The 27,421-nt window shown below is 33.6% G+C and overlaps 1 protein-coding gene across 1 annotated transcript in view; it reads right to left on the reverse strand.

Annotated features, from left to right (window-relative positions):
* LOC118739479 overlaps nt 1-26,478 on the reverse strand; it is a 91,663-nt gene extending 65,185 nt beyond the window's left edge. Inside the window, exon 1 of the mRNA XM_036470837.1 lies at nt 25,615-26,478. Within this exon, the coding sequence (XP_036326730.1) occupies nt 25,615-25,699 (85 nt within the window). The 5' untranslated portion in view covers nt 25,700-26,478. The remainder of the gene's footprint in view (nt 1-25,614) is intronic.
* Between the last annotated feature and the right edge of the window lie 943 nt (nt 26,479-27,421).

Genomic DNA, 27,421 nt, shown 5'->3' on the forward strand with positions numbered 1-27,421 from the left:
GGTCCCAATATCCCAGGCCTATCTCTAATGCACATGTCGCCCGAAAAATAAAACTATGCACCCGAAAGGAGCCAATGTTTGGTGTGGTTTTTGGTATGACGGAGTTATATAACCGTATTTCCTCGAAAATGTTATGGCCTGAAATGGATGACATAGACTTGGCAAATATGTGGTCTCAACATGACGGAGCCACTTGCCACACAGCCCATGAAGCAATGGCTATATTGCAAATGCAGTTCCCAGGATGCGTTGTTTTGAATCACACAATAAATTTTGTAAAATTTTAAAAGTATTTAATTTTTGAATAGCTCAGAACTGGTTGAAAGGGGTTGGTTAGTTCGTGAAAGATTATTTTAACTCGATTTATTTTTGAAAGCTTTTAGCTTGATTGTTTGAAGACACCTAGTTTATTGAAGAGCTAAATTTTATGAAAAAAATTAGTATCCATCCTAATTTTAACCGATTTCAAAAAAGGTGGAGTTTATCAATTCGTCGGAATATTTTGTTTTATGTATGTTACCGCATAGCTATGGAGCACACTAACGATTTCTATAACAATTTTTTTAAGTAAAGGTAGTACCTCAAATTCGATCATTGGATCATGAAGAAATTACCGCCAATCTAAAATTTGTATATGAGAATTCAGTCGGTTTTGGTTTTAGCTTAAAAATTATTAATTTTATTTTCTCAGATTTTCTTGATTTTCTACCTCCACGTAAGAGAATTTTCCAGCAGGGTCGCTTAGTAAGCCATACTTTTGATGCTGTCTGCGTGTGTGTTTGTGCGCGCGTTGCAAACAGTCTTTATTCAATATTTGCTTTGAGCTCATCACGTTCCATATTTACACACGTTCAAGTACACAGAAAATTACTTTTTAAATGCTTTGCTTACCACACAAAAATATGGGATGGGATGAGTGTAAGGAAAAGAAAAGCAAGAAATTTTCAGCAAAAAAAAAAAAAACAATTATAAAATAAAAGAAAAGCGCTGAATAAACGCTTAACCCCAAAGCAAGCACGCAAACAAATAAATCGTCAAGCACAGAGACTTGGCTCGGCATATATGTATCTACATATGTATGTATGTATGTATGTGTAAGTTTGCTTTCTTACAGTCATATTAAGCTTGGTATGTCTTCACCGACATACCCACACTCACTTCACACAACTCCTTCATATTTACACTTCGCTCTCTCTATGCAAACAAATAAACATTGTAACCATTTTACATGTGAGCCAAGTTGGAGCAGCAGCGGTGGAGTTTAATAAAAAGTCTACCTCAAAACGCTGGAGGCTGGCGGCTGGCGGCTGCCAGCTGGCGTTTGAAGGTTGGCGGTTGCCTTCTTTGACTTCGTCAGCTTTGTCTGCCTCAGCAACAATCGCGTCTTGAAGCATTGCGTTTTTTATTTAGTACAACAAATGCGATTGTTGGCTTTCATTGCTTTGAGCAAATATTTGCAGCCCTACTTTTTGCCATTTTATTTTATACGTTTTCTTTTGCATAGCTACTTCCCTTACCATTAAAATTGCGATAACGTTTGCGCTGTGATAGCGAACAACAAACTCGAAACTTGCACTTGGCCGCGGCGGCTTGAGATGAAAATTGCGCTGTGAAAGCGATAACAAATCATGACAGACATGTTAGGCATGAGACTGTTTTTATTATCAGCTTACATACATACAAACATGTACGCATATAAAGCCAAGCTAAAATGCTTTTTGCTTTGTAGTTGCTGCAGTCTGTCAACAATAAAAGATAAGCCGGCCTCTCGTTGGCTGTATCTACACAGTCAGCTCCTTCTGGCACCACAACGCGTCCACTAAAAGGGTAGATGGTGTTAAAAAACAAAAACAAAAAAATCAGCAGCTAGTTGAGATGAGATCTAATGCTTTTTAGTGCAGAAATGCTCGTAATTAACACATCGGCGCAAAATGGTTAACGACATTTCAAAGACTTGTTAAGTCAACTCAAATGAGGCAAGCACGCAGACATTTGAGCGAAATAATTTCGCTGGCGGAGGTGTAAAATATAAAAATTTAATTAAATGCACACAGCGCTTGGGTTTGGGTGTTGACTGAGGTTTTGTAGGAGAAATTGCAAAAATTAAAGATCTGTTGCAGGCATTTCGTTTCAATGAATTTAGTAGCACTGCTTGAAAAATGTTTTTAAAAGTTTTATTTTTAGTTTCGCTATCTCAATATATCCAATGGATTTATTTCCTTATTATAAATTTATAAAAACAATACAACAAGACAAACATTATAAAAGTTGGAAAATGCACAAACCTGAGGTTGCAGCCCAAGAAGAATCTGTAGTTGACACCAAATGGGAGGTCAATTATCTCCGATAGCTCATAAGACGATCTTCTTGAAGTTTTTACTTCTGCATGGAAAAATCCTGTTCGGAGCTTATGATCTCATAAAATTTGATATTAAGACGTGTTTCAGTGAAAAATTCTGTTCCTGAGATGTAGTCTATGGTAAGAACAAGTATCGGGTTGGGCGAAACACCGATGCTTTGCCTGAGCGATAAACTCTTTCAAGCTTTCCAAGTCATAATGAGTAATCGAATCTTCTCAGCTGGAAATGATTTTGAGGATGTCATGTCTTTTTTTGGATTTTGTCTGCGGTGGTTATATATGTATGTGTGTATTCGTGTGTATTTATTAAAGAGCCATGTGTTAGGCTTGTAACTTTTATTAAAATAGACAAGTTTTGTAAGCAATACACTTGTATTGCTGTGTGTATAACTGCTCTGCTCTGTAGCGGCACACCATGACGTATGAGCGATTTTTCATTTTTCATAATTTACCATATCTACGCATTTTATTTACATTAATGAACCACTTTTTTATGTACATGCATGCATATGTATACTTTTTTTTAATGATTTTCCTATGGAATGCTTGTATTTTCCTTCAATCTGCGCGTTGTGTGCGTTTGAAGTTTTTATTGATTCTAATGTTTATTTTATGAGTGCCAAAATTGGCAAGTAAACAAGCGGCGAACATGGCGAGCATTGACGTACATTTCTTGTTTTTTTTTTTTTTTTGTTTGAAGAATGTACGAAGGCATGCAAGTTTGTTGTGTGCGTACGTTTGTGTATACATACATACATACATAAAAAACATGCATGTTTGTTCGCTTGTAAAATGCGCACGGTTGAGTTGTGCGCCTGCAATAAATTTAAATTATTGCAGAAGTTCATAAATTATGCGTTGCCAGTCGTTTATATAAATTAGTGCGTATGTGTGCCAAAATGTATCTACATATGTATGTATGTGTGCGTATGTTTTATGGATGTGCGTAAAAATTTATGTTTTCCAATTTCTTACATGTGTTTAATTTGTTTAAATTAATCGTAAATGAATTTTAATTACCTGATGTATGGCATTTGAGGAATTTCCATGATTTTAAACGACGATTTTAAGGAAATTTGTAAATCAAAATATGTACACAAGCTATAAATTTGCGTTCATTAATCGAATGGAATAAGATAATACTTTTGGCGTATTATACCGTGCGACAGTCACACACTAAAAATCTATATATTCGCAAAATTATGGGCGAAGTACAGTAAAACTGCGTTTTTAAGTAGTTTCCTTTTCGATGTCAGAATTAAAAAAAAAAATTATTTGAAAAATTTGGTGCCATGTAGAATAAAAGTGCGGTTACGAAATGAAAAAAAATTTTGTGCAATTGAAAAATAATAATTTTTTTCTCGCATTTTTTTGAAAATTTCCGATAGTAAATTTTTAAACTTTCCCATATCTAGTAATTTTTTAAAATTTGCAATAGTAATTTTTGAAAAAAAAAAATTTATTTTATTAGTGTGGAATAACAAAGAGGCCTCTTAAAACTTTATACTTAAATTTCTTTGAAAGTCTCCAATACTTATTTTTGAAAAAATATATTTTTACTTCAATACCTTTTCGTCCTTGTGCATCAAACAAATTTATGTTTTTCAATTCCAAAGAAATTTCCGCTCACCACTGAATTTTTCATTGATTTTTTTTTAAGATTCTTGACGTCAGAGAGAAAAACTAAAAACTAAACTTGGTGCCTAGTTTTGTAAGCATATTGATTTCTAGTGCGTTTTTAAGTTTTCTGTTGTTGTCGCACGGTGTTACAACATATTTTCTAATACCTATATTTTAAAAATAGTTACTGTTTGTTTACTTCTAAAAAAAAATTTTATTTAAATAATTTTAAGTAATTATTTAGAAAATATCCTACGGTAAATTTTTTTGCAATATTTAAAAATTTTTTAACCCATCAAAACTTTTTTTCTAAAGTTCTTTTGTATTTAAAAAATTCTCTCTATTTAATTTAACTACTTTTTTTTTAGTTATGTTCCAAAAATTTGTTCTAGCTCATCAGTTTACTTTAAACTCTTTCACACTGATCTTTTCACTGAAATTCACAATCGCCAGTACATTGCCCTCAGCACTAATTGTTTTACTTAAATAAACACATATGTACCTAGTAAATATGTAGCAAAAAATATATTTATTCACGTACAATTTATTTATTTTGTATTTCTTAACTCCATACATATGTTTGTATGTATTGCACTTATTTCGGTCCTCATATTTTTATTGCCCATCGCTTGCTACGTTGACACGAGAATTCCACAGAATTGTCAACACTTTCATTCCCAATTTTTATTTTTTTTACATATATATTTTTTGCCAGCAACAATTTGCGCAGCTATTTACCTAATTAAGGCCGGTGGGCCGTATTGAGGCACATACTTATTTTTTTTTTTTTAAATACTCCTGATATATTTTGCCATTAATGTTTCTTCTGTTTTGTCAACGATTGCCGCCACTCAGCGGTTGCGGTTGAATGCCTGCAGAAAATATTGCGGTCATTGCACTGACTTGAATTGAAAAAAATATGCCATAGAAAAATGGTGGTGATGGTGGTATTTTGAGAAAAAAATAAATAAAATTATTTTTCTTATGTATGCGGAAGCTTTTAAGTTTCTGTTCCCCATTTGCAATATGTGGGTTTACCATAAATATAAAAATAAATTAGCATCCAAAATTTAGAAGAAACATCATTTGAATTTGTTAGATTCAATGAAATAAAATATTTAGATCACATATAACTGCGCTTTTACCCTCTCCCCAAATAATATATATTTTTAAAATCTCGATGGCCTTATTAAACATGAGTAAATCTTTATATGCTAGATCCCATTAACAAAACATCTTTCTCAGACGCTGATCTATAGAAAAAAGTTCAAGGTGGTCACTCGCCATAGTCAGTCCAAATTTTTAGTAGGAAAATTAATCCGGTGAAGGAATGAGCACAGTTATTTAATACTTCTTGTCATGCGGGTACCCAAGTAGATATGTAATACTAACTTACTGACTCTTCTTTAGCGTATTTTATAGGGAATATCGATGTTCTTACGGTTGATTTGAGCGGCGACCCCTTCTAGTCAAATTCAAAACACATCCATATATATTTTAGGACCGCCTTTACCTATGATAAGTCTGGCTTAGATACAAGACTCGTCGTAAACGCAGCGCTTCGGAAACTATTCGAATTCCGGAGCTACCTCGTTTTACTCATCACTCCGGGACCAGTTATGATGGAAGTTCGGCACTCATAAAAAACCGCTAACAGGAGTCGCAACCTCCGCTAAACTTACTGGCTTATAGAGAGCCTACTGCAGGTGGTCACAGGGTCAGATTGCATGTAGACCCTACAGAGCGCATCAGCAGGTCACATCCGCCATGTGCAACGTACCGCCGATCAGTGTGGTGTTGAAGTATGATTTCTTGCAGGTGCAAGAGGATATGCGGTGAGCGGTGTCGATTATCTCAAATTTCCCAGCAACTGAATTGTACAAAAATAAGCTGGGATTGCTACAACAAGTCAAGGTAGGCAAAAAGCTTAACGTCTCTATGAAGATTCATATGGGCGGACCTGCGTTATATTATTTATTGCACTCTAATGCGGCTTGCACGCAATTCCGTTGGTTCCTAGGAATTCTGACTTCTTCATTGTTATAGTCTATGGCGCTTATGATCTTTCGCTGGCATGGCAAAAGATGTACATACCATAAGCATTATAGACTAAAGCCTTCTATCTGGTTCATGACCAATAAGGCATTTTACCGGGTTTGACACTACAAGAACTGGTAGGCACATCAATCCACGCGCTGCGGCACCGACTGACCATACTCGACGTAAACTTACGAGGTGAGTTGGTTTTTTAAGTATTTCTACTACTTCCATGATTTCGGTTACATTTATTGGTTTAAAAATTCGAATTGTTGTTTTTCTCTCTCTCTATTTCTTTCTCTGATGCCAGCTTCACTCAGGTTTGCAATGTATGTAGTAGTATACATTTGAAGTAGGTATTATCTCAATAGTATGTTCCATTTTTATGTGCGAGTTTGTTTGCATATGGATACATATTAACGCACATGCTTGTGTTTTTTTTTTTTGATTCCAAGCTACTATGACCCTGAAAGATGTATGTCTGTTGGCAAATGAGATACAAAAGTAAGCGTATAGTAAACATTTCACCACATTTTGTTGACTTTTAAAACTATTTGAAGGTAACAAACTTGCTTGCTTAACTCTAATTCTCAACCAGCTACAACTTTTTAGACAGCGGGGCATACCAATCTCTATAACAGCTGTGTCAAATATTGACTTTATATGTTCCACAATAAAAAAAAAATATTAACTGGAAAATCCAACATTCTAGTAGCCGAGACAGTGCAAATACTTCAGCGAAATTCAGCTCTTGAATTTAAGTACAAACACAGCCATTGTTTAATATTTCACTTTTCAAAGATATTTTACTAGCTAGACTGCGTGGCTATAGACGTATAATTTTTTTATATTTTAAATGAAAGCAAAAAACATATTTTTAAGAATCCCTTGTTCATAATAAGTAGAAAGACCCTGTTGGGCCAGTGCTCTGCTCTATCCAGACGAAGACTCGCCACACTTGCGGCATCACAATGTGCCTTGAGGCTAAGTGACTTTTATAGACAACCGCGAGAACCTGAGCTAACCTTTGTTTAGCTATTTCGATAGGGCTCATTTCCATTGCGACGATTTTGGGAATCGCAACCGGTCCGAATTCCCGGTTCTCCTTGGAACCGGACTCAACATAACCGGTTCTTTAAATGTTCGGAAAGGAGCATTACTACACTCAATGTTCTTCACCTGTGGGTAGACACCAGCGTGTTTATTTTCCACCCAGAGTCTTGGTAAAGTAGCCGAATTTCCGAAAATCTCAACTGTGCTTCATTCAATATTTTTCTTTAACGATAAAAACATGTAAGTAAATGTTATATATGCGTTCCATTCAAGCGTTGTCTTTTTATATCATGGCCATCAGTTTTCGTGTAATACAAAAGTAATAATTTTTTCCTTAAATTTTGACTAGCTACGTAAGTACCTTGTAGTAGATTTTGTTCTTTTGTTTTGCCAATCAGTGTGTGCAGCTTCTTCCAGTTATATCCAAGAACTGTAAATTCAGCCTGCATACTTAAGGTTTGTAGCACGTAATGTATGTTCAATACAGTTTGCCACTGCTCTGCATATTCACTTCAATGTCGCGAATGTTTTCTGTGTACATATGTACATACATACATACATACAAGTTAACAATTGAAATACCGAATGTGAGTACATAAGGTGAAAACAAAACGCAGTATCACGACTAATTAAAAGCGAAACACATTTGCTCAATTAAAATGCAATTAGTTAAGCATTTCCAAAATGAGACAAAAGTGTAAGGAAAATGGGACAAGAAAATTTAATAAAACATGACATACAAAAAGTATTGAAAGATGTAAAACAAAAGTCTGAAAATATGGTACAAAAAGGAGATACAAAAGGTAAAAAATAAAAACAACAACCACAAAAAACCAATAAAAAACCGAGCTATCGAAAGTCCCACAAAAGCCATACGACAACAGACACTAATAGCAGCCAGTGTAAAAACGTTAGTCGCATGCAGTAAAAAAGATAACAAACTACATACACACTACAAACTGTTAACAGCACTCAACAACGCGTGAAACTGCAGCTATTATTATTAAATAAAAAGTATCAAAAGCTTTAATGCAACTAAAATTTGCATAAAAATTTGGAGCTTTACGATTTGTTGACAGCCGTGTTTTTTTTTTGGCGTACAAAAAATGGTGCTGCTTCGCTCTAACGAAATAGCGACAAAAAATGGCCAAGTGAATGAGCGCGACTGACGACTGGCTGTGAGTGTCGCGCGCATGCGCAACAGCAGCAGACAGACAGACAGCTGTATGTATGGCAGTCAATACCGCTTTATGACTCAATGAAGTCTAAAAATAGCTAGCAAAGCGATAAGCTAGTATTGAAAAATGGCAAAAATGAATAAATCGAAAAAATTGCAAATGTTTGGCATGCATAAATATCAGAACGAGTGCCGTTAGTTTAATGGTGCAAAATTGATTTTTACGCCTCATTATTTATTTGATTATCGCTCTTTTCTCGAAAATGTGTGTATGTCTATTGTTTGTTTGTCTTACTGCTTTTTGTCTGCCTTTTACTTTGTCTACATGAACAGTCAGTCAGCCACCCGGCAACCGGTTACTTTTGACTCGTTGTGCAGCCAAAACAAAGCCATGGAAATACATACATATATGCGCTGCCGAAATGTTATTTATGTGATTTTTTTCGAAATCTACTTTATGAGTGTGCCTTTTTGTTTTTTTTATTTTGTTTTTTTTTTATGCCTTGCATCTAATCAATATTGACAGTAGTAAAGTCGAAAATAAATGAGTTAATAAAATTTTAATTTATGCTACATTCGCGACAATTGTTGGCTTGTAAACAAAAATGAAAGGAAAATACACACACAAACACACATACATATGTACATGTAATTTGGCTGAAATAAAATGTGAATGAAGCGTGGCTAACTACCGCTTATTGGCCATTTTATTGGGTGCTATGTGCTGATATTTACCATCGACATATGTATGTATGCACATTGATTCATTGTCTGTCTTACCGGTTACGAATTTTATTGTTATTTAATTTTTTTTTGCACGCTTCGATACGCACACATGACTCACAGCAACTATACTATACGACTGGCTTTGCAACTTTACCCTTTCAAAATATTCGCATTCATCCATCTGCTTTTTTGTTTGCTTTTGCCGGAAAGTCCACTTCTGTCACCAATTAACATAAGTTTATACGCGTTTGACATTATAAAACTTTCGTTAGCTACTACCTTCTTTTTTAACTTTTAGAAAATTTTAATTTATGGTTTATTATACGTTTTAGTTAAGCTTGAATTATTTATTGACCAGTCAGCGCGCGCGCACTCAGTAATACAAAGAACTGCGACTCATATATTATTCATGCTGTGCGGTGTGCATGGCTCGATTGCGATTGCTGTAGTTATTGCCAAGCACTTCAAGGTTACTCTGTTTGTTTATATGTATTTCTGTTTCCCACCAAAAGACTTTTTTCTGCATGCAGACGTTCATACGAAAAGAGAAAATGTATGATAGTTCGTAAAGAGTTCGCATGCATATGTAAGGTATGTGTATGTGTGTATGTATGACCATTAGTTCCAGACGTTCTATGTAAAGTTCAGTTTCGGTTAGATTAGGCATGGTAAGTTGTGGCTGACGGCGTTGAGCTTTTACCCCCAAAAAAAAATTATTAAAAATCAACCCGATTTTTTAGCGTTTTAAAACTTGCACTTTAACCAACTAAAATTTAATGGGCTATAAAAGTGCGTACCTTAAATTCTAAAAATATTAAATATAAAGTTCAAATTTTTTTGTTGTAATTGTTAAAGTTTGTTGAATTTTTTTAATTTTTTTAAGAAGTTATAAATGTGGATTTATGTGGTGGTGATTATGTTATATGCTGGACTTTTATAAAAAAAATATAAGCATAAAATAAACAAAAGAAAAATAACCAAAACTGATCGAAATGTCACTGAACTTAATCAGCTGACCACAAGTGTACATATAGCTCCGGCTTGAAAAAAACGTGCGCAAAGTGTAAAAAAATCACGCTTTTGGCAATATTTGAGAAGCTCTAGAGAATTTTTTTTTACTGCACAAGTACCCAATAGTCACTGGTACATAGTATTTTTTGAACCCATTTGACTACAGGTGACCTTCAGGTCCGGGTGCATGGATGTTATTTTCAGGGGCTTTAGTCGAAAGTTCATCTAAGTCTACACTCCGGAAAGCTTAATATATTTCTCTCAAAACAAGATTTGGCAACTGTAACCAAATCGTGTAACTATAACCAAATCGCATGTTGTAACTAAAATCTCTGTTCTGAGTGTAAGTGGAAGGATCTACAACCTTTGGTTTTCTCAAAATATTGAACTTGCAGAAACCTTATACCCACGAATTCGTAATCAGTACAAAAAACTCCATCAAAACCCGTTTTAACATGTGCCGCACCAAAATCGCTTCCATTTTTGTTGGCCTGTATTTATATCTTTATTTTTGCCAGCATACCCCTGCAGGTAATGGGACTAACTTGTAGCTAACTATTAACTAACCTGCAGTCGACTAGTGGTAACTATTTATTAACTATTTCCTTTGGCCGTAACTAACTAATTTTGAAGGGCGATGGCCGCAGAATAGTTAGAACTGGTTTTCTCTGCCTTAGATGTCAACCAAATTGTAGCTAAATACTTTTGGACATAACCTTAAAAAAAAAGATTTTTTAAATTTTTTATATTTCTATTTATTTACTTATTTTGTTTAAAATTACATATTTGCTTATTTGTTTACATGTTCTTTTGTAGGTGGTCCCACATTTGAATTCCATTAGACATAACATCAAAATAATAATGTAAAATTTCGATCTTTATGTTTTTATGACTCCTGCATGACTTTGCAACTAATTTAAAGTTAGTTTTGTCATAGCTAATTAGTAGTAAGTTATTTATTGAAATCCCGCAAAAAAGATAGCTATAAGTTGGTCACTTTAATCAATTAATAATTTTCTTCTGCAGGGACATTATTTCACCAGAACACGAAGCTAGTTCGGACAGTGATAAACTCTTTGCTTTGAAAAATTCGTCCAATTGCTCGTATGCTAAATCCACATTAAATTTTCTTAAGAGAATGTTACCGCATGTAAAAAAGAAATTAAGTAGTTAGGAGTCAATAACTAAAATTTAAAATGAGGAGACTCGAAATATATTTTATAGGCGGCATACACGGTGCGTCTGACTCGCGAGTCATTTGCGTACGTGTTGACTCGCCTTTCGACTACACACAGTTAAGTTATTCAGAACCATGTCAGAGTCATGTCGGTGTAACTAACACATACATATTTTCACAAACACATCCAAACCGACTATTAGAGCTGCATATAGTACTTCCATGGACTTTTTGTTCAAAATTACCACTAGAATACTTCAGTCTCCGAAACAAGGTCGGTTATATACTTTAAGAACAATTTGACCCGCCCTAATGTACATACATATTTTCAGCACGAAAACCATTTCGATTACGAGAATTTATATTATTTTTTTATAAGCCTTTTTAAAGTTTTTATGGCGAGTATTTTTATATTTCCCTACTATTGCTAAATGCATTTATCTTTAAACAAACATTTGCAATTTGATACTTCAGCCATTTGTTTACTTTATTACAAATATTGCGCATCATATTTTCGCAGTTTTCGCTTAGGTTTTTGTTAGAATTCATAACTTTTTGCTTGCTGCAGAAATTTTATACAAATCTATGTATTTGTAAACATAAAACCTAAAATATTTCATTTATTTGACTGATATTAAATGTATGTCTTTTTTATTATGGCTTTTTTTTATTGCTACATATCATATTGTATTTTTTTTTTGGCAACGGAGACACATTTTATTTCATATTTTCATTCAGTTTAACAATTTTTAAATTTTGTTTAGTTTTTATAACGCTAAGGAAAATATAAACATTTCATGTGATACCTTAATTTTTTATTTACATTTGACATTTTTGAAACCTTACGTATATAAATATGGATGAAAAATTTGCAAAACACCATTTAAATTGGTGTTTATTTATTTTCGTTTTTATTATTATTTTCTTATGGAGGGCCCTGTGCAAAGCTGTATGGCGGGTTTCAACCCCGCCCCATCGATGTTTGTTGTCGGAAGATTTTTACTCATTACTGAGTCGTAGATAAGCATACGGGAAAAATTAAATCGTTAACTAGCATCAGTGGAAACACGCAATATGATTGCCGTTTATTCAGCTAAATAAGAATAACTATTAATTTTCATTATTGCCCATGCACCAAACATTTCTTTATTTCAACCGCAGCTGAGGTGGTTTCTTCTGGAACTTACATGGAAAAATATTTAATTAACCGCTCACTGATTTATACTCTGAGTATTTGTGCGTTGTGGTGCCACGCGCACTTGGTAGAGCCCATTTTCTAGTGACCAGTTAAAGAGCCGTGCAAATCCATTCAGTAGTTTAGGAGATTAATGAGTTCAAACAGACAGACAAAAATGCTAAAAATGGTCAAAATACATTACCTACATCAACTGCATCATTTTTGTAAAGCAATTTTTAATTTACAGAAAACACCTTTCTACAGTTTTATTATGGTATAGATATACTAAAAATTTGCATTGAAATTAACTCCGAAAAAAAGACAGTCATAAATTTAACAAAGTGTTGTCACAAAAGGGTACAATAAGATTCCCTAAAAACTTGGACGCAGCCACTTGTCAATATTTTTAATTTCAGTGCCTTACGGTGCATTTTTGTGTGTGTGTGTGTTTTATGTTTGTTGCACATCTGCTTAGCTTTTATTTTTAGATATATGTATGTACTTGTTTTCATAGCTAAGTACATATCTTTGCCTAGCCAAGTTGTGTGTCATAATTGCGCAAATTTCCCTCATTAATTTGCATATACATAAATGTCAAATTTTGCTAATTTAATGCTGAAAAAATTTTACCATAATGATTTGTGTTGCATTCGCAGACACATTTATCACCAAAGGTGTGTCGGGAGATAATGGATGCAAGCGAAATTATTATTTTCTGCTTCTTCTTTGTTTTTCTTGCAAAATTAATTTTTAAAAGGTAAATACGCGGCATTGGAGAAAAAATTTCTGAAATAATTTGAAGGGAAAATTTAGAAAAAATTAGTACGAGTATGAATCATTTAAAAGGTTAACAAATTTGTTAAAGGTGCCTTATTTGTCGTTCGGTAACATATGTATAAATATATTGTTGGAAGGTGACCCTTTGCTAGATTTGAGGTCTCTCGCCATTGGTGGTTTATTGGCTGTGCTATATATGGTATCCTCTTGCGGTGGAACGCACTAGATAATGCCACCATGGTTATGCAGTTGGGGTGAGTGCAATCAAACTTCCCCAATTGGAGTCAGTGGGGCACTTCGGACCGCTCTTACTCTTGCGCTTAATGCAACGCTAAACGTTGCGACCGTTATTAATAATATTAAATAAACAAAAAAAATATTTCAGACATTTTTAATAATGAAGCTAATTTTAAAATTTGATATCTTCGCCCCTTTCATATAAAAATTTGGCTACTTTATGTATTTGATTGTCATGGTGCCAGAAAACAAATTAATTTTTGCTGGTGTTCACCTTCATTAGCGTTCTAATTTCAACCTCATTTGACAAAAAACACCTGCCGCTCGACCGTCAAAAAATATTAAAACTAAAAAAATATAAATTTTTTTCATAAAATTAAAAAAAAAAAAATTTCACATGAACTCAGCAGCATCACAACAAAGAAAATATGACACAATTACAATGACACACTACATACATCAATACATATATGTATGTGTCGAATGAACACATAAAAAGGCGAAGTTTTTCAATCACCAACATTCTGTATTGGAATTTACAAACCTACAGTTCTATTATCATAATTTTCCCTATTACATTGAGTAGAAACTTTCACCTTACACGCATCTATTCTTCGCTAGCCTTCACACTAACCTTGCCGAGCTATTAGTTTTGACCTTGGCATGCCTAAAATTCAATCGAATAAATCAAATATTTAAACACATATGAATCGAAGAAATAAGCTCAAAATTATTTGAATTTTAAAATAATAATTTTCTATTTCGCAAAAAAAAAATAAAGCACAAAAAAAAAAATAAAGCAAAAGAGCTAAGTAGCTGTACTAGAATATTAAAATATTTTAGGCAAATGCTGATTATTATTATGAGTAATATTTTTTTTTCTATGTGCAGAGAAGTTCAGTCTCATGAGGCTGGGATAATACTACGCGATTTTTAAGCAAGTTAAGAATTCTAAAATATTAGGCTAATAGAGATAAAACTGTATTCTCACGAAGGATTTATTTATTTTTCAAATAAAACTTTTATCAGTATCAGCGCGGCCTTATATTACAGAATTGTATGACAAATTTAAATGCGTTAAAAGTCAAATTGTGGAAGCTTATATTTTTTTTATTCTAGCCATTAATATAGCGCGGGAGCTTACCTATGAAAATATCTAAATCATATAAATGACGAATTGCTGATGAAAAAACTGCCAAATATATTGTTGCCTATTTGCTGCTAGCTAAAATGTGTATTAGCCAATGTTTTCTTACTTCGATAATTTGCTGATCCATTAGACTAACTGGCAGTGGGTGTGGGCGTTCCCACGCTTTTGGCAGCGAAAATTCAAAATTTTTAATGTACTTTTTTACAGACATCTTTAGTGGTAAATACATGCATACACACGTATAGACTGTTTGAATAAAAAAAAAAAAAACAAATATATGTGTGATTTTTATTTATTCTCTGTTCACAAGCATGTGTAAGATTGTGTATTTTACTACCTAAATTTTATTAGGATATTAACAAACGTCTTGATATATGTGTGAATATATTACATAGCATTGGCGTCATCATTTCATGACCAAAACCAAAAGCAAAATATAAAAAGTACATAAAAACCACAAATGAAAATAAAAATATTTGTTTACGTTTTTGCACACATTTCCGAAAAATTTGCTTTGGCTTGCGGTTGCCGGACGTATTTATAAGATTTATACATATGCATTTGATTTTTTCCCAGCGGCTGTTTTTACACGAAATCTTACAATATTAATAGTTGTGTATTTAATTGTTTGATTTATGTTGATGGAAATTGAAAGTATAATAATTTGAAAGCATAAATATTAAGGGTAATAAATATTGCTAAATGTGTATGTACATACATACATACGTATATATTTGTAGAAGGTAATTGGTAGTGATATATTAATTATGAGATTCTTTATCATAATATCGATGAGTAGTTTTATTATTTTTATAGGTAGATATTATGATGGTCCGAGAAATAAGAAATCAGATTTGTGAGGAAAGAAAAGTTTTGAAAAGCACTGGCGGAATCGAGGTCAACCAGACGATCTCCTAGCTAGAACAGCTACTAACAGCAAATGGACTGAAACATATTCTTACGGGAATACGAACAGAGGGCGGAACTGCTCATCATATCGACGTCATGTTCGTAACACCGAATAATAATTTCTTTATTTATTATTTCTTCAGGGCTGGTTCGTTTGTGTTCATGTGTGCGTTATGGCCGAGTCAGCGCGGTCGAAATAAGCTAACTTTTGATGGCATAGAATGAGCCATCATTTCTGATATGGTCATCATTCATGCCTCACAATTGACTGGCGCACAACCACCTGTCATTTGTCTGTAAAACCCCAGAGTTGAATAATTCGTTATCGTAAAAAACGCAAAGAAACACTTGTTCAAAATGAAAGCTTTCTCAGTGCGAATCTACTATTTCATAAAATATTTCACTGATCTCAAAATGTAGATCATTCAGTTGACCTTGTCCATTTTTAGTAAGTGCAATAATTGATTAGCAGAATTTTTTTCTAGCAAAAGTGTAGGCATAGTTAACTACAACCTCGCAGCTTTTCCACTCGTCTGCTTGACTGTGAGACCAGCCAGTGTCGAATGTAGTAAACCATGAAATGGCTAAGCAATTCAAAGTCATGGCAGGCACTTTGCGAACAAAACAGCAAACAAATGACTGGCAAAATATGGATCGCCTTTGCCTTTAGTTCCAAACTGCAGCTGAGAACAAGTGCGGGCGTGGCGAAGGAGCTGAAAGTCAAATACATACATACATACATATTTGCACTCATATGCAGTGTTGTTTGTTCAAAGGCACCTACAGACCTGGTTACCTACTAAAAGCCAGTTAATCGAATTAATTTTTTTTGTGCATTTTTATTTTTTAACAAATCCATTTATGTGCCTTGCCTGCTGTGCACTCAACTGTTTATTACTTTAAGTGCGCACAAATGAATACATAGAATAAAATAAAAAATGGGATAATAGTACAACATAAATGATCACTGTGGGTGCCAATATTGACACAGGAACACAATTTCTTTTGTCGCAAAGAACTTGTTGGCCAGTTGGCAAGGTGAGGCGTTGATTGATGGTGTTGCTGTTGTAATGTGACGGTCACCGAAGTGCTACAAAAAGTGCAACTAAATGTTGTAACAAATGAACATACAAATATGCATGCAAATGTAGGTTGTAACGAAAGTAAGACTGGGCGTTATTTAATGGATATACATAATTCAAGATCGAATTTACATATTTGCGTACATATGTATGTATTCAGATTGCATTGCGGGTCAGTACGATTATTCTAATTGTATTTATGGTAACTAAAAATCGAAGAAGAAAAACTAAGAGTAGCAGTGATCAGAAAAAATGCCCCGCTACTGATGACTACCCTAGAGGGCTCCCTACTCGAAAAAGCTGGGCTGCTAAAATGAAAATGGTTGCAAGTCAACGTCGTCTTAGTGGTTATGAGAAATATTGTGTCAAAGTCCGAATCACTTATCGAAAGTGCCAAGTCAAAGGGTTCTACCTTCAGTCCTGCAGTTTCGTGCAATATCATTTTGGTCTGTTGCCCATTCAAACCTGATCAAAAAACATTCTGAAGTGAGTACATGGAAGAAAAGTTAGGTATTCAATGAACGCTTGCGACTACAAAAGCAGGTAAATTTAAGCACCTCACTCCTGCTATGGACAACATGAACCTTTCAAAAAAGTGTCACACTATTAAATATCCACCCTGTTGGCCCACGACTTTACCCTTCGTCAGGCGCAATATGGTGGCTGCCAATTTCGGGCGCAATGTGCCTAACTGGAACACTTTTAAAACACAATAATAAACACAATTTTTTAATGTTTACAAATAATAGTCATTTGAACAATGTAGCAAACATCTGGAATTAAGACAATGGAAACTCTTTGTCCATGCTTCTCGATGTGGAGTTTGCACCTGAAGTTTTCTATCAAAGCAGAATTTCTTGGTGTGAAAAAATCAGAAAGCCTACATATTGACAAACCTATAATCCTTGTCAAGCTTCATTAGATTAGGTTAAAGTTAATAGCGTTACCAGAAAGCTCTTAACCAGATAACGAGCACTAGGAGCAGTGTTGAAAAACATAAAATCTGTTTGTCAAATTAAATAGTACAAATTTTTGAGCACTCTTCTGGCAGCTGCCTCAGTTTCGGTAGAATATGGGCTCCTATGAAAAAGGATCGAAGCGTACTGGAATTTGTTCGACAGTCTCCACCTTCGCTCCGCTTACTGCATATATTTTCCTAAGTTAAACTCTACTTAAAAGCAAATTATGCCAATAAACAGTGTCCTTATGATTCAAAAGAAATTTACTGAGTTTGCCGTCGTAAGCCATACACGTAGATCTGCTGCTTTGTGTTCTAGTCCACACATTTCCTACCTGCTGGATCGTGTGTACAGGTTTATGTACAGGTTTATTACCTGTAATAGAATTGGCACTTATTTTATTTGTGCGACTGCCGAAAAAGCTCCTTCCTTGGTGAGCCTGTATGTCTCCTCGTTGCCAATGACTGTACTGTGCCCCTGACCAATACAAGGGTTTATTTGTGGCAGCTATGACTGCCCTGTACTTTGTCGCACTTCTTGATGGATAGTTATTCTTTTATGTTAGCTAACTGTCAGTAATTATTTAATTTATCGAAATAAGTGTATAAAAGTTGCCTTCAGTTATTTTCCGATGCAGCTCTCTGGAGAACGAGATCAAAATATATCATGAATACAATTTCAGTTAGGAGCGTCTCCAAACTCGCCGTTGGGCAAGTTCTAAGAATCCAGTGACCGAGAGATATGCTAACCCGCGAAGTAATTAAGATCAGGTTAGGTGCGACGAAAAACCAAAAAATTTCAAAACAATCGAAACAGTTAATTCACCTACGAGGCTATGGCCCAAATAAAATGAAGCTGCGTTTTTAGTTTTTCTCTCCCACGACAGGATTTTTTTAAAGAAATTTAAAATTTCAAAGAGATTAATAATTCAAAAAATTATTTTAAGAATTCAGTACAATGTCGAATAAATATATGGGTATCAAATGAAAGAGCAAATTCTGTAGAATTAAAAAAATAAAGCTTTTGGTTCAAAAGGACGAATAGATATGTATTAGATATGCCCTTTTAATAAAGTTTTTTTTAAAGCTAATAAAGTTTGAAGGACAAAATTCTAGGTTGTGGTCATGTGTATATTAGTCCTTAACATATAATTTTTTCAAAAATAAATATTGGGGGTATTCACAACGGTGTCGTAAGTGTCGTATTGTTGTATGTCGTAAACTTTAAACGCCTTAAAATATATTAACTGGGTTCGCAAAGTACCATCGAAGTCATATTAGGCATTTTCGCAGGGTTAAAAAATAGTTGGTTGTGGTTTCAAGTTCTCTAAACATTTATTTAAGCTTTTAATGTTTACGACATACAACAATACGACACTTACGACACCGTTGTAAATCCCTCAATTGTAAATTTTCAAGGATATTCAAGGATAAAATTTTAAAAGCACATTTTCAATACCTATGCGTACTTATGCACCACAATATTTTATATTTTCCACAGAATTTTCTCTTTTATTTGATACCCACGTTGTTATTCTACAAAGTACTGAGTTTTTTATTTAATTTTTTGAATGAATGATCTCTTCGAAATTTCAAAGCGCTTTAGAAAAAATCCTGAATAATAGGAGCAGCTTCAAAATGATTTTTGTCGAGTTTTTTCTTAGCAGTCGGCCAGCGCTAATAATGACTGAAATAATACTGTTAAAATAAATTGCTCCTGCTCTAAGTATTTAAGCTTTGTCAGTGAATTGTAATAAAACTTAGGTGGTATCTTGAGACAAGTGTGGTCCGAATTACTGCAATGGTATTTTCGGTAGGTCATTATCTACAGAAAAGTGCAGAAACGAAACAGTAGAGCAGTGGTGAATTCCTAGCTTTTCACCTACTTCCATCGATCATCCAAGCAGATGGCTTGACCGGGCAGATCTTAGGAAAAAACTCGCTGACACAAGTTTCTGATAATTCTGTTTACATAAACTGTCCAAATGAAAAAACAGGTAAAATCAAACTTTTTAATTTTCTCTTTCCACATTGAAAATTTGTGTATGCAATTGCTGTATTTATTTAGTAGGAAATTTGCAGGTGGCCCCATTTCAAGCAACAGTTTTTTATATATCGCCTTTCTGGCCATGACCTACATAAAGGTCTTCACCATGTTTGCATGTTGCAGTGTTTACAAAATCATGACACAATATTTAATATATACATATACGAAGAACCTCCAGCCACCTAAGTACTGACTCATTTCCTTTTACCACATTTAGACACTTAAAGAGCTGACTTCACGCGCAATATATTGTAAACACTTTTTGCAAAATGCGTAAACACGAACGAAATCGATCAGATGTGCTTATTTAAATAGCTTCTTTCTTACCTTCCATTGCGAGTATACTTACATGCATATACATATGTACCTACTTAACTTACGCATTAATGGCGAAATGTACTTGTAAAAGTACAGATGCCTTCGATAGTCAATTGTATACATTGTGCGCTGATCGATCGGTTGATTATTTTGTGTTGTTTGATCGAGTCACTGCGAATTCAGATAATTGTCGAAGGCCTGACCAGTGTGCTCCAGGCGGGGAGAAATCAAACTGGGTGTGTTATATTGCACGCATGAACATATTTCTGGGTCAAATTAATGTAATTCCAAAAAAAAAAAGAATATCACAATAAGAAAATAAATTATCAAAAACAGATATGAGAAAAAATACGTTCGGCTATAGACATTTTCAGCGACGAGTTGAAGTAAAAAAGGCAAGGCAGTTTAAGGTATGAGTACCTATGCGTTATACATATGTAAGTATGTGCGCATGTGTGTCATGCAAGCGCAGATGTTATGGCAACTATGAAATGAGATCGCTTGAAATTGCAAAATATCTAATCAAGTGGAAGTGTTCTCAATTCGTATTTTGTTTGTTTCCAAATTCGGCACAGTACATTTATACAATTTAAAGATAAACAAGCTGCAACGCGTAATTTTTTGACGTCTGCCTCATCCAAATTGAGTTGATTGACCTCATTTTTTGGGTAGAAACAAATTATGGAATTTAGAGTAGATAGACTTTGCATATAAATAAAATAGATAGTGATTTTTTTTATTTCAAATTTAACAGCAATTTACAGGTAATTTGAATGATTTTCGGCTGGCAGATGGCTATAAGCCTTAATTTTAGGAATTTTGTGTTTCTTTGCATATACATCCATACATTTTATATTATTACGGTACGGACTGCAGGTTTTTGTAGGCTGGTGGAGGAAACCCCAGAGCATATTCTATATGGGGTAATCATAATCATATCATCAGGCACCGTAGGGAACGATTGTCTTCTCCATCCAAAACTTGGAACATGGTACCCTCCAAAGTGTTAACTTCTTAAATAGCCTAAAGTTTGAGTGATTACAATTCGAATTTAGCAAAATAGATCTTCTTAGGTTAGGTGATTGGCAATTTCAATGCCTGGCTGAGCAGGGAAGGAATTTCCGGGCTCACTGCTGGAAAATTCAGCATCCATGATTCCAGATATTTTTCTAAGGATATAAGAACTTAGTTGGGCTAGGCGGTTTCATGGGAAAATCTGGTTTTATGAGAAAAAATTATGCTTACTTCTGTTAGAGCCTTCAACCAATAACGCTAAATTCGCCTTTAAGTTTTGTAGAAAGAGACAAGGAGAAGATAGCTCATATAAAGTAAAAAAAGTAAACGAAGAAAATGTTTGATATACATATCTAGCGCTGTTCTCTCAAGTAGATTTTAAAATTTATGTATCTGCCTTTTAAACAGAAATTTTGTTCAGAAAATGGTCGCAAGTAATTTTGGTACAAAGTAACATTAAAAATTGCAATAAAAGCTAAAGTACGAAGCCAACGAATGTTTCGAATTTTTTGTTAACAAAAATTACAAGAAATTTTTCAAATTCCCAACAAACAACGTCGTTCATTTTCCATTGCCATTTCAAGTGAACTGTAGCAAAAACGAAAATAATTATTGCAGCATTTCCCCCAAAAAAAAAAACGCATTACTGGAACACCAACAAATAGCAACTGTAGAAAGAAGCAGCACATTAATTGGTCAAAAAGCACACAGTTTTCAATAAATATTTGTGCCTCCGTGAGTGCCACTGGCCACTTCAAATGGCTGGCACGCAATTATGACGCCACAAGCAACGGCTCACTTGCCCACCGTCACCCAGCCATTCGGCCACCATTTTTCATTACACTGCTGCAGTAGCCAGCTAGTAGCCAATAGTCAGCAGCTCTATGACTCGTAGCGTGTCGCCGCCAGGCCCAGGTCAGCGCGCCACTTGATGACGCCACAGCTTGCGAAACACCAGCGGCACTGGTGGCCTCTGCCTAGCGGCATACCAACAAAACCATGTATTTTTGTTATCAAATTGCGTTTGTTTTTGTTTTCTTTCTAGCGCTTTCATTTTCGGTAAACACATTGCAGTAATTTTTTCGTTTGAAATTTTTTTTTTCGCTCAGAGTTTTGCATTGTGAAAATTTTTTTTAATTGCGGGTTTTGGTATTTGCTAATTTTTCAAGTGTTCTTAAACAATTTTATTTTTGCCGTTTTTTCCAGTTCTTGAGTATTATTATTTTGGTAAGCTGCTTACGCTTTTGGCTGGAGCGGAAGTGGAAATCATAAAAATTTGCTCTAATTCCCGCATTTGTGGAATTTTTTCTGCTATTCGATTTGCATTTGCAAATACTTTGTGTTTATGTGGGAAATATTTTGGTTGTTTCAATGAAATTAATTAGGTGAAAACTATTTATGCGGTTTAGTGAAATCATTGCATTTGTTTCGATTAGATACACTTTCTGTTATTTCCTAAAAAGTGTTATTTTAAATTTTTTTCTTTAGCTAATTACAAATGTATGCCTTAAACAGCTGCAAACAAACTCATTTAACATTAGAGATAATTTCGAAACATTCAAAAACATTTTTTCTTTAACAAAACAAACATAAATAAATAACTTGCTGAAACTGAATTATAGCAAATAATTAAGCGATTTTCATATGTTTTACGACAGCTTAAAGCAAAAATCTTCAATTAATGCGTGGCACTTAAGAGCTTCGAAACTGTAGCAATATTTGTTGCATTGTGTTTTCTTTTCATTCCGATTTTTTATATTTATTTTATTTTGCATCGTTCTTTTTTTTTTTTGTATAGTTAATATTTTCACTTCAATACTTGTCTTGCTTTAATCGCCTCGCTTAAAAGGCTTGACACTGTCGCTGGCAAGTGTTCGCAAGCGGACGCCAAGTGTGACCGGCAACTGGCAACCGAGTACAGCCACTGCAGCAGCAGGCGCCCACGCGATATATTTTTTTATTTTTTTGCTTTTTGGAAGATGTCACAGCCGCGTGCATTAATTTGTATAAGCTGTACGGTTGTATGGCTGGATGAGGGTGGGAATAAGTGGATGCTTGAGCAAGTTTATGAGTGTGATATATGGAGGGCCATAACAAACGTTCATATGTCAGCTTATTAGTTATTAAAATATATTTTATGAGAGTGTCCGAAAAACGGCGCACATAAAACGAACTTATAAGATTTTGTAAGGCTAAAGATTTTATCGAAAGGCAAGTGGTGAATTTAAGTATCTATTTATGTATGTATAATAATTTTTCCCTTTGATAAAAGATAATTTGTTTATTTTATTAATTTTTAATTTTATTATTTTTTTTTTGTAAAAGTACAGTTTATTTTTCAATTAAACCCGTATGAACTAGTTTCCAATGTTTGTGCAATTTAAAAAAAAAAAATTCAAAAAATTTTCGTAAAAAGAAAATTTTGAGCAGGTACGCAGTTTTTTGTAGCCCATTCAATTTTAATACAATAAAGTGGCAGTTTAAAGTACCTCGGACTTGCCGCAGCTTTTTGGCAACCTTTTTTTGAGTGTATTTAGTATGTAGTTCTTTTAATATTGCGCAAAGGTTGAAACTTTTTAAGGTTTGTGTTAAAGCGTAAACTAAATTTTTATAAACACGTAATCAAAACGAAAAAAATAGTTAAATCTTGTCAATATGTCGGTGTCCTAAAGTTATGATAAGCACTACAATTTGCAATTTTATCTTTAATGTAAAATTTGATTTACTTTTTTGACATTTTAAAGTAGAAAACAAAAATCAAAATATGTACATGTAGCTTGTTATTTTTTCTCAGTTGATTTTACATATTTATATTTTATATTTTTTTCACAAAACTGCTAATCTTCACACTGCAGCGAAATATTTTTGCCAGCTAGTAAAAATTAATTAAAATTTCGTAATAGCCATGCCGCTACTCGAATTCTGGATTGAGAAAGAGAACACTTGCATTTAATACGAGTGAAATTTGTTCCCAGATCCTCAAAGCTTTCACTACTGGAATTTAAAATACTCAATCTAAGCTGGATCGCAGCTTAAATACGAAGCATTAACTACGTCCAGGTATGCAGTTCGGCCGATGATAATTTATGGTAAGACAAAAATTCTAGTGCTGAACAAATTTTCTTAAATGAGGTCTCTTTTTACAGAGCCAAGGTCGGTCTTAGTTTTGAAAAATTTAATTATGCAGACCACTTTAGGCGCTAGATAGAATATTTCTATATTGAATCAGCTCATTCAAATTCTTTGAATGCAGTTTTTTCCTAGTCGCCATGTTACATTAATTTCAATTGAAGACCTGAAAGGTCTGAATTTTCTAACAAGCTAATGGTCTATTTACCGGCAGTTTTGTGATCGCTTAAAACTTGCACTTTTTTATACTAAAATTTAATGGGCTATAAAACTGCATATTCAAAAAAATTAAAAAAAATTTGTAAATTGGTAATGTACCCATTTTACTAAACTTCGGTGTAAAAAAAAATTCATAGCTCAAATTATTGTAGAGTGCACCCCATAAAACTATACTTAAATACTGCGCAATACTCAGAGCTACCATTGTAATTTTTTAAATTTTTTTTGCGATGGCATATTTTCAAAAACCATTTTTTTCATCAAAAAATTTGTATGTGGAAATTTTTCAAGAAAAATAATAAAATTTTTTTTTCGTAGTGAATTTTGATGTGTGTTGTGTGATATTATCGACAAAAACGTTTTAATTGCGTATGCATGTTCACTTTGAGGAAATTTTAAGCACTGGTTGGGGAAATCTTCGGTAGATTGGGCAAATCGCGTGTTATTTCGGCCTTCCTCCTAAATGGGCCCCAATTGGGAAAAACTGTTGGCTCTGATCGGGCAACCTCAAATTATTTCCAGCAAGGAAACTTTATCATAATGAGCAACAATTTGTGTGCCCTCAATTGGCACGAGAATCTGCTAGCATAATATAAGTGCATTTTCAAAAACAAAATTCATAACTCGAAAACGACGAATTTTAGCATATTGCTACTCGTACTGAAAATAGTTTATACTATTCCCTAATAGACAAAGAAGTTTGAGAGAAAAAAATGTGGCAATTAAAAAAAAAATCAATTTGAAAAAAAAAATTTTTTGTTTATAAACAATAATTAATTATTAATAAACAATAACTGTTGTTTGGTTCAATAGATCGATTCTCTGCAATTTGAAAAAAAATCGTTAAAATCCTTGCTTTTTTGCGGCAGTTATAAGCGATTTCATCAAAAGTTGCTATTAATAGAGGAAAAAAGAAGCGTTCGTACTCAAAAAGAATAAAATTCATTATTCGAAAAATTCGAATTTCTGAACAAACAGAAAAAATACGTGTCTCCTTAAATTGTTCAAGAAACAATCCCTGTGAGTTTTATCGCAAGCTTAAATTCACTTTCCACCGGACTGGGTGATTTGAGATGGAATGAGCCTAATCCATTTATTTTTAGTATTCTTCCAGTTTAACTTAGAACCATAATGACCGCTAAATGTTTGACACCTTTGTTTGACACCAAATTTCAAAGGAAAAGTATCGTGGTTTGGAATAGTGTTTTCTACATAGTAGTGAACAGAATTTGTTTGGTCTTTGAGGATTTATGTAAGGTCCACCGCTTTGCGAATAAGCGCTTTAATTTCTTAATTTATTTAGTAAACAAACTATATTAATGGATATAATTTTAAATTAAATAAGTCAATGACCTTTGAAAAATCACGAAAATATGTTAAATCATTTTTAATCTTCTTTTTATAAATATGTATATATGTAAATAATCATCTACTTACGTGCTGTATCGCTGCATTTGACTTCCGCCACCAAGAGTGCCAACAGCAACCAGAAAATTTTATGAGCATCCTTAGGTGCCGCCATTTCTATTAAGAAAATATTACAATAGCTTTCTTCAATTAGAATACGCTATTAAAATCGCATACGCAAATATGTATGTTTGTATGTATGTTGGCGAGTTGTCTAAACTTTCCCAAATTTCCAAAAATATCCAAATTAATTTCAAATATTTTTTAACAATTCACTTTAGTCTTTCCTCTTTCCTCTTCACATGAAATAATGACTTCTTTATTTGTTTAGGAAATTTCTTTGCACGCAGACACTCAAACACTTTCTATTTAGCGTTCCACTTCTCCGAAGCACCAAAACTCGATCATGCAATAATATTTATTTTCTCTTTATTGAATTTTTGCGAAATTTCGCAAAGCGAGTAAATCAAACGCCAATTGATATGACCTCTGGCGCTTGTGTGATTTGCTTTTGCTGATCTTTTTCACTTGTATCTTCCATACAGACATTCATTTATTGTTAGATTTGTTGATTTTTGTTTGATTACTTTGCCAGTTTTTGTTTGCTCGGTCGAGGTTTTGTTTGCCTTAGTGCGCTGAAAATTTTTTTATTACTTTTCTTCTTCTTCTCTTATTATTATTTTTACTTATTTGCTAATAAATAAATTAAAGCAAGCGCGTCGGCAATAAAATTTATTTTATGTTATTTTTTTACAATTGAGAACTTATTTGGCAATCACTTATTGATTTAATACGCGCATGGAAACACACAGGGAATATTTTAAATATTTTTCCCATTGATTTTTTGTTGTTATTTTTTTGTATGCAAATTTTTATGCTGTAGACGATGTGGCTGCAAAAGAAGAAAAACAAGCAGACATAAGTTATTGCGATTAGAAAAACTAAGAATTTAATAATGAAATGAGATCTTAGTTATGGCGAGGCTTTAATTTGGAAGACTATTGTTTAAGAAATTATAAATTTCTAGAAAGTACTTGAAAATAATATCCCCCCGATTAATGTTGAATTCAGTTTACTTATACACAAGTTACGCGAAATATCAAAATATGGATGTCAAATGAAGGAGTGTTAAGAAATATTTAGTTTGAACGCAAAGAAAATTTTTCAGGTGTTGGAAGAGGGTTGCCACCTGTTTAAAAAGTTAGATTCAAATTATTTTATAAGTTAAATTAATTATTAAAATATGGGTATCAATCAAAGGGGTTTTAAAATGTTTTATTTCTGAACTGTATTCAGCGGGGTTGCCATATGTTTGAAAACTAAAATTAATCAGTTAATTAAAATATTAATCGCAGTCTATGGCGAAGGAGAATGTTTTAAAATTATTAGTTTGAACGATTCGAATGTTTGAAGAGAGTTGCCACGTGCTTAAAAAGTTACATACAAACTATTCAGTAAGTTGGATAAATTATTAAAAGATGGGTATAAAACGAAATGGAATTTATTCCTGACGTTTACTTAGGAGGGTTGCCATTTGTTCGAACAATCAAATTCGAGTGAGTCCATCAGTTTATTGGATTACATGTGTATCACAATGTCAGACGAACGAATTTTGAGAAGATTTTCGTTTGAGAATACTTTTGTAAAGGAATTTCAAAAATAAGAGGTCAAATTTGAGACCTTAGCCTGTAGATATATGATAAATTTTTTTTGGAATTAAGAAAATTTTTCATAGGTATATGGTGATTTGATGACTATGCGAGACTGCTCTTCACTCAGAAACGGCTGCATAGTTTTGATGAAATATGGCACTCGCATTTCTCATAACTCTGGCTAA

Source organism: Rhagoletis pomonella, unplaced genomic scaffold (genome assembly GCF_013731165.1).
Source record: "Rhagoletis pomonella isolate Grant_MI unplaced genomic scaffold, Rhpom_1.0 Rhpom_scaffold_00005, whole genome shotgun sequence".
In the NCBI taxonomy this organism is placed as follows: Eukaryota; Metazoa; Arthropoda; class Insecta; order Diptera; family Tephritidae; genus Rhagoletis; species Rhagoletis pomonella.